Source organism: Akebia trifoliata, chromosome 6, assembly GCF_017979445.1.
Source record: "Akebia trifoliata isolate Shusen 1 chromosome 6, ASM1797944v1, whole genome shotgun sequence".
NCBI classification, from domain to species: domain Eukaryota; kingdom Viridiplantae; phylum Streptophyta; class Magnoliopsida; order Ranunculales; family Lardizabalaceae; genus Akebia; species Akebia trifoliata.
The window spans coordinates 2,418,872-2,427,838 of record NC_141380.1 but is presented as its reverse complement, the minus strand read 5'-3'; the positions used below and the strand labels follow the sequence as shown (position 1 = coordinate 2,427,838).

The following is an 8,967-nucleotide window of genomic DNA, read 5'->3' as shown; positions in this document are numbered from 1 at the left end:
AGTGATGATGACATTTGGCCTCGTGTATACTGAATGCACCACTGCTATTGACGAGAAGAACGAGAACCTTAGAACCATGGCACCACTGGCCATCGGCCTGAGTGTAGCTGCTAACATTCTCCTTAGTGTGCCTTGGCCCCATTGTTGGGGCTGGCATAGCAGGATCCATTTACGTGCTCATCTTCGACGACAATGAAATAAGAAGATAGTTCCGGCACCTTTGGTTTCTCTTATGTGTGTGTTTTTATTTTTGTTATTCTTGTCTAATCAGTGTTTTAAAAATCAAACCAAACGGGGGGTTCAACTGGATTTTGTAATTAAATCAATTCTATTAATGAATCATGAGTTCTGCAAGTATTGTCCATTTTTCATAATTTAGGGAAAATGTCAATACATACGTACATGTGTCCTACCGAATTGAACCAACGTCGGTTTGTGGTCCAACAAATTTGACAAACATTATGTCTGATCATTGTTTGGTTTTTGAAACATTGGTTTGAATGTTATGGATGGGACTTGGCCAAGTTGTACAATCTTCTCAAGTTTCCTCAATTGATTCAAGTAATTTTAAAATCAAACCACCTACAAAATCCAATTGAGCCAAGCCGACTTAATGTAAAATTGCAATAGCTGATCATCTAGGGGGGAACTCAATCGAAAGCTTTAACCCCAAAACCCAGAGAGAATATCTTTGAGTCTAGACACTATAGGAGCTATAATCTGAAGTTCTTGACAAATCTTCCTTCGGATTCACATACAAAATGGTAATGGCGTGCACTAGTGTTGGAATGCCAACACCTGACCAACATGTGTATGAAGGAAAGAAAAAACTAACACATTGTAATCTCTATATGGATACAAATAAATAAATAAATAAATGTTATACAATCAGGATCTTTAGAAAAGTATATAAGCGAAAGAAGTAAAATTTCTATTAACTTGGTCATTGAGGTATAGTCACATAGACAACTAGACAACTATGTATATTATCAAGGAATCGTAATCAATTACAAGACAGAATATTTGAAGATTAGACTGAGATTTATATCAGGATCATAGTGGGGAGAGTGAGGTCGTATGGCTAACTTAGTAAGATTTCAAACCTTACCAAGGGCATCTGAGCCCACATGGATTGCCTCCAATACCACAGCCCTCCGGATTTCATTGTATAAATCAGACTTAAGAAAATTTTAAAAGCTTTTTTTGGGCTTGGTCCAAGGTTTTGAAAATGGACGACTAGTGAACTCTTAAATTTAAAATTAAAACTCAACGGCACAAAATAAATTTTTTTTTTTTTTTGGTTGTTGTTGGGTGAAAGTTCATAAAATTTTGTGATCTATATCCCTGTAGCATCCAATCATTTTTTGGATGCCACAAGCACTTCATGGAAAAAAGGGCAGATTTGACGCGATTCTTTTAAACATTGTGAAAAGGGGTTCAATTCGACAGATCTTGGCATCGAATTTACCCGTTTTTTCATGCAGTGAAGGGGGTGCCATTAACAAGTTTTTGCGACTAACTTAATCAAGAAAGTATTTTTCTCATGAAAAAAAATATATATAATTTGTGCAAAAGCCATTTAGGACATCTTGAAAGTGAATCGTATTCCATGAATATGATATCTATCTAGTGTGATGTATGGAATATATGACATGACAAAGGTGGAGTATTTCTATCGATCGGTCATGTCATATAGGCCCGAGTCGGACATCCAATTGCTTCGATTTGAATTATCCGGAGGATACCTTATATATATCTATATATATATATATATATATATATATATTACTTATTATGACAAATTAATGATTATTGACAGATCAGCTAAATGCAGGAGTAGGACACTGTGCTTCCTTGGTCCAGGTAACAATGGCTAAGTGTGAAGTGTGAATAGATGAACTAAGAAAGCAAAAGATGTGGAATTTATAGGAAAGACAAGAAACCAAATTAAAGCAACATTCGCAATACTTTTTAACTATGATCGATAAAGCAAATCACATTAAAAATCTGAAAACTGAAGACTTGTCACTAACAACTATTGAATTGGCTTTTCTACCGTAAAAAGTCACAGGTAGATGACCACTATTATGTCTCCAAAAGAAAATGACCCTAGTTGATTGAACAACCATGGTTATGGATGCAACAAATTATGTTCAATCTTAATAGTCAAATCTATTGTAAAAAAGATGACGGTTTTTTCACGTGTTTTTTATTTTATTTTATTTTTATTTTTATTTTTATTTGTATTTTGTTGTTGTTGTTGTTGTTTTAAACGCATTTTTTTACATTTTAAACAAGTTTTTTTTTTCAAAAGGGAAAAAAAACACTAAACACTTTCTTTTTTTTAATGTGGGATTTGATACATATTAGAATTTGGTGATTATAAATGTAGAAATATGGGATTTGATGATAATATCTTGATGTTATGATTTTTTATTTTTTTCAATAATTTTTTATTTTGAACAAAAGATATATTGATGAGTAAACTTTTTTTGGCATCATAAAATTTATAATTAGTTTGATAACATGTTGTATTGGAAATATAGAATAAATTAAAGTAAATATCTTATGTATTATTAGATATATACATTTTTCATAATTTCTAAAATATTTTTTATGTTTTATATTTCATCATTTTTTTCCTTTTTCTTTCTCGTTTTTTCCTGTTTTCGACGCTTTTCCTTGCCGTTTAAACCCGCACACCAACTTTGTGACTATAGTCATATCGTGCAATTAAAGTATAAAGAGAATATGGAAATCGCCACACGAGTTATCCATGTGATGATGAGGGAATAATTTTTCGCTTCAACATTTAACGTCTCAAGATTATCAATGGTTAAGTCTCAATTTTCTTTTTGTTTAGAGATCAATATTATATGGTCATTTTTTATTTATCTATAGTCACTTTCCTCAAAACTTAAATTTAGTAGTAGTCATTGGTTACTCTTTTCTTATGATCATAGATTCCTATCAATTTGTCTTTGGGTTTTTTTTTGTCGTCAATTAAGTTCTAAGATCATTGTCTTTTTTTTTCGTCCTTGTTCAAACAAGTAATTCTTAACATATTCTAAATATCCGATGATTCCATTAGTGGATGTAATTAAAAGTTCTTAATCAGAGCAAGGAAATGTTCCTTATTTTATCATATATATCATGTTCGATATATCCCTTATTTATTTAATCCATGTGGTGTTACTTTGCTTAACATGGATGTCAATGTAATAGATGTCTGATTAGGATTAATTGCACACTTGTGCACATACAAATGTCATATTATAGATGCCATGCGATGCACTTCTTGTAAAGAAACCAATCCCAAAACAATAAATAAAGAAAAAAATAAAACAAGATACAATTACAAATAAAATAAAGAAATTTTTACATGGCTCATACCGATTCTACTATGAAGAGAAAATTTGCAATTACAAATTATACTCTTTCACTAAAAATAGATATATATTTTATTATAAAGAGAAAATTTGCAATAACAAATTACAATCACTATGTTTAAGTACTCCTTCGTGACTAGTACCATTGGGCTCCACAAATCATAACAGCTGGTGAAAGAATGTATTGTGTAAATTCAAATAAGAAATATCTTAGGGAAAAATTTGGAAAACAATCCCCTTAACGGGTAATAATCCATAAGATTTGTTATTTGGATGTGTTAGCAGGCATTTTTGTAGTCTAGGAAACTAGGTTGGGGTCCAATAAAGATGCTTTCATTTTCACTTACCAATGAATAAATAAAATAGAGTCGTGCTAATATGACTCATAAGATGGCATACTCAATCGACTCCCTGACGTTACAAGTTCAAGAATCATAGACCTATATGCCTTGGGATACATGATTGCACTTCCCCATAAAAAAATGTATCCTGAGGTAAACAGATCTACAGTTCCCAAACTTGTCCAGGTTTGAGAGTTGATTGAGTATGCCACTTGGTGAGTCATATTATCAGGACTCATTAAAGACTCATGCTGGAATGACCTCAAGTTGGAATCTCATATTACACTTCTTGACGGGAAAGTTAATAGGAATCATAAATGCTTTTTCATTCGTATCTCAATAAAATACATCTATGGTTCTCATACACTTTCATGTCAAGAAGTATGATATGAGGTTTCAGTCTAAGGTCACTGCAGCATTATTCCTTAATTAAATATCATGGCGTCTCCAAATTGAAATTTCATAAACTTTAATTAACTTGCTACTTTTCTCTACATCAAAAGTTTGATATTCTCCCTAAAAAAAATTGCATTGAAGCATCATCTCACAAAATAATCAAATAATATTTTGTATCATTTCTTTGTGGGAATGGATTCTCTGTAGCTCTTGTTCTACAGTACGTCCATAGAATATTATATTGAATAAAAACCACAACTCAGTCCTCTGTACTTATAGTTTAGATCATAGGTTAAAAAAAACTTTTTTTTTTTTTACCTAATCAAGAGTTTTTTAAATGGATAGTCAGGGAACCCTTAAATTTTAAATGACCGCATGTAACAGTCTTGATGATGTGGCACACCCTCACCCGTTTATAACAGGTACATAGAGATAAATAAATAAATAAATAACAGGTTACAGAGGATCTACGCCCTTTCTTTGTACATCCAATTAATTGATCACTGATACATACGACATTTACGTTGAATGTGCCCAAGACATTTGTAAGAGGTTTTTTTGTTTTGTGTTTTGTGTTTTTTTATAAGAAATATTTCATTAATAGAAAAAGCAAGGCCGGCCAAGGTGACCAACCAAATTGATTGTTGAAAATGGCTAATTAATCATGAAAATTATCAAATCTAGTAACTGAAAATCATCATTCAAGGTGATTGTTTGCTTTTATAGAGGAAAAAATGGAACCATGCATGCCCATGGATTAAAACGAGTGAGATAAGTTGATCCTTCTATCAAAACATTCATTGAGAGTATTAGAGGGATAAAAAAATGTTTATTATGGACAAGTGAGATATGTTGATCCTTCTATCAAGATTTGATGTTAACAAAAGTATGTGCTAAGCGGACGATTTAAAGGCATGATGTCACTTGTACAAAGATCAAATTAAGTAAGACCTAAGCACTTTAACCGTAAACAAATTTCATCGTACAAATTAACTCTATTGAAGAATGAACCAATATCATGTACAAATTACTGCAAAAAAATTTCTTTCAAAGACACAACATATCTTCTATACAAGTAATAAACTTATACGGAAATATGGATATTTAAATTAGCATGCATAATTTTTATGAAAACATGAAAATTTTATGTAATAATTATTAATTTTAAAAGATACCAAAATCTTCACCATTTATAATTTGAAATTTTTTGTAAAATAAGTAGATTTTGTGTACACATGGGCACCCATGGAGTAGAACCAATCAGTTTTGATTGCTTATTTTCAATACCTGATAAAAATTATGTCTAAAAGGAATCAAAAGTTCCACTAGCTATTTGTGCATGTTAGGAATCGATTTACTTTTACCATTTTTTCATATTATAAAGAGTTGTGACTATCGCACGTGGCACACTCAATCGACTCTTTTGACGTGATAAGTTTAGATACCATAGATCTATATGTCTCGGGATACACATTTTTATGAGAAAGTATAATTTTGTTTCCCAAGCCGTATAGGTCTACGATTTCGGACTGGTCACGTCGCCAGAATGGATTGAGTGTGGCACGTGGGGGTAATCAGATTATAAATGATGTGTAATGATTGAAGGTCTTCGTACCTTTGAAATTAATAGATTAATTATGATTAATATTCCATCTTACTCTAATTAGGTGTGAGTATGTCATCCGTTCGTTGTATTCTTAATATACAACGATGTTGGACTGTAGAGAAGTCCTTTCTTCTTCGAAACGTTAGCCATGCAAACTTGCACCAATTACTCATACTTGTTCTTTCTTAAACTTCTGAGATTTCCCAGAATTCTCCGGGTTTTCCATTTATTTTCCAAACCAGCCTATTTTCTCTGTTTGGGTAAACTATTTCTAACTACCCCCCTCTCTCTCTGTCTCATAACACACCCACAGTTTCACCAAGTCAGCAAGAAAAGAAAAGAAAAAAGTCCTTAAAATTTTTCAATCGTTTTCGTGTCTAAGACCTTTCTCATCAACCCAACAGAGACTCCAATTTCCTAACAACCCTTCCAATATCTCTCTCTCTTCTTCACATATATACTCACCAATCTCCTCTCTTTCTCTTCAGTACTGACTTCCCTCCTCTCTAAATCTATCTTCACTAATGGAAACCCTATCTGTCATCTTAGCGGCAGCAATTGCCACGTCAGCATATCTCATCTGGTTCTATCATTTCGCCCGAAATCTAACCGGTCCAAAGGTCTGGCCTTTTATTGGCAGTCTCCCGAGTTTATTTGCGAACCGGGCTCGTATTCACGACTGGATATCTGGGAACCTTAGAGAAACCGGTGGTTCATCCACTTATCAGACTTGCACTCTTGCTCTACCTTTCGTAGCTAGTAAACAAGGTTTCTTCACTGTCACGTGTCACCCTAAAAACATCGAACACATACTTCGAAACCGGTTCGATAATTACCCGAAAGGGCCTACTTGGCAAGCGGCCTTTCATGATCTCTTAGGCCAAGGTATCTTCAACAGCGATGGAGACACGTGGCTCATCCAACGGAAGACAGCTGCTCTTGAATTCACGACTCGGACTTTAAGACAAGCCATGGCTCGGTGGGTGAACCGGACTATTAAACTGCGCTTATGGTGCATTTTAACAAAAGCTGCTACAGAAAACTCCCCAGTAGACTTGCAAGATATTTTACTTCGTTTAACGTTCGATAACATATGCGGGTTAACATTCGGAAAAGATCCGGAAACGCTCTCACCCGGTTTACCCGATAACCCATTTGCCAATGCTTTTGATTCTGCTACAGAAGCGACTCTTCAAAGATTGCTGTACCCTGGTTTCTTGTGGAGGTTGAAGAAAATTTTCGGATACGGAGCGGAAAAAAGGTTGAAAAAAAGCCTCCAAGTTGTGGAAAATTACATGACGGATGCCATAGCGGCGCGTAAGGAAAGTCCGTCTGATGATCTGTTATCTCGATTCATGAAGAAGAGGGACGTTGACGGTAACTTCTTCCCAAGTTCTGTTCTCCTTCGTATCGCTCTCAATTTCGTCCTCGCAGGCCGAGACACCTCGTCTGTGGCACTAAGTTGGTTTTTCTGGCTCGTTATGAGTCATCCACGAATTGAAGAAAAAATCGTTAATGAGATATCAAAGGTTCTCAAAGAGACACGTGGCGAAGATCCAGCGAAGTGGGTGGAAGAGCCTTTGGTGTTTGATGAGGCAGATCGTTTGATTTACCTGAAAGCAGCTTTAGCCGAAACGCTACGCTTGTATCCATCTGTTCCAGAGGACTTCAAGTACGTCGTATCGGACGATATTTTACCAGATGGTACGCATGTACCGGCCGGTTCTTCCGTTACGTACTCTATTTATTCGGTTGGGAGGATGAAAACGATTTGGGGGGAAGATTGTTTGGAGTTTCGGCCCGAAAGGTGGTTGTCACCAGGTGGAGACCGTTTCGAAACGCCGAAAGACAGTTACAAGTTTGTAGCGTTTAACGCTGGTCCAAGAACGTGTCTTGGGAAGGATTTGGCTTACTTGCAAATGAAATCAGTAGCTGCGGCCGTACTGTTACGTTACCGGTTGTCTCTGGCTCCAGGTCACCGAGTTGAGCAGAAGATGTCGTTGACGCTTTTTATGAAGAATGGACTTCGTGTGAATTTACATCCAAGGACACTCACAGGGGTCACCTCCAAAATCTAGAATTCTAGATCTCGTACGTTCGTTATTTCCTTCTTACGAAAAGGGTATGATTGTCATTTTCACAACTCGTTTATTCGTTCCTCCATACCACATACTAGGGCAATTTAGTCATTCAACCTACGTCACAGAAGAATGGACTCGGTCGTCTCCTGCACAGTTGTTTGAGGGTATATGTTGATCATATATTTGCTTTTTTTATATTTTTAATTTAATAGTAAAATGTGTTTGTCGTTTGAAGAGATAATAAAGCATTGTGTGTGGTATATAAAGAGACCTTGTCGTCATTCTTTCTCAAATGTGAGGATATTACAGTCATTAAAGATATCTCTTGTCTACGATTTATGCGAATTGAAGTAGAATCATATATGATCTTCTCTCCAAGAGTCCCTTTCAATTTGTAGCTCAAATCTTGAGATTTGAAGGAGTAGATTCCTTTTTGTTCACGAAATTCCGTTCTCCTGAGTCATATATTCTCGTAGAAATTCCGAGTGTCTAATCAGGTATGGTCAAAGAAAATATAATAATAAATTTCACTATTTTTGAATGACACATGGCGCTCTTCATAGATCAGAGAATTTGGTGTCCATTTTCATCTTGAGTCGCAATCTAGAACGATGTCTCATTCCTATACCATCAAACAGTGTCTACATGGCATGTTTTGTTTGGATTTAAAATACATAGGGCTACGTGTACAACTTGTTTAAGAGACCTATGTGTTTTAAACACTAATGAAATCTTACCATGTAGACACCATTCTTATTCTGTAGGAACGGGACTGTTCTAGATCCTGACTCTAGTTGACAACCCGTTATTATTACCAACATCTTGTATATTTGGCTGAATACACAATCAAAAGGTATATTTCTCAAGGTGATGCATGTACAATTTTGATCTTTAAATAAATTTGTCCCTACAAATTATATTTTCAATCAAGACATGTTGCATTATATCTTTTCTTGTCTCCAACAATGAAAGAATCCTCAACTAGACAACTACATCTAACATTGCTTTAAAAACACCTTAAAACAATTTGGCATAAAAGAAATAACATGACACTCCTATAGCATAAGAATGCCAATACTAGGTCAATTAACTAAGAAAGAGTCATCTATGAAGGCCAATTACATTTCTAGTTACAAGAAATATTTCATTCAAAA

At 34.7% G+C, this 8,967-nt stretch overlaps 1 protein-coding gene across 1 annotated transcript; it reads left to right on the top strand.

The window, feature by feature from the left end:
- The first annotated feature begins 6,037 nt into the window (after positions 1-6,037).
- CYP86A1 (cytochrome P450, family 86, subfamily A, polypeptide 1) lies at positions 6,038-8,079 on the top strand. The gene has a single exon (XM_086444954.1). It carries the CDS (start codon positions 6,257-6,259, stop codon positions 7,808-7,810), a length of 1,554 nt encoding a protein of 517 aa, XP_086301080.1. The 5' UTR covers positions 6,038-6,256; the 3' UTR covers positions 7,811-8,079.
- The last annotated feature ends 888 nt before the right edge of the window (positions 8,080-8,967 follow it).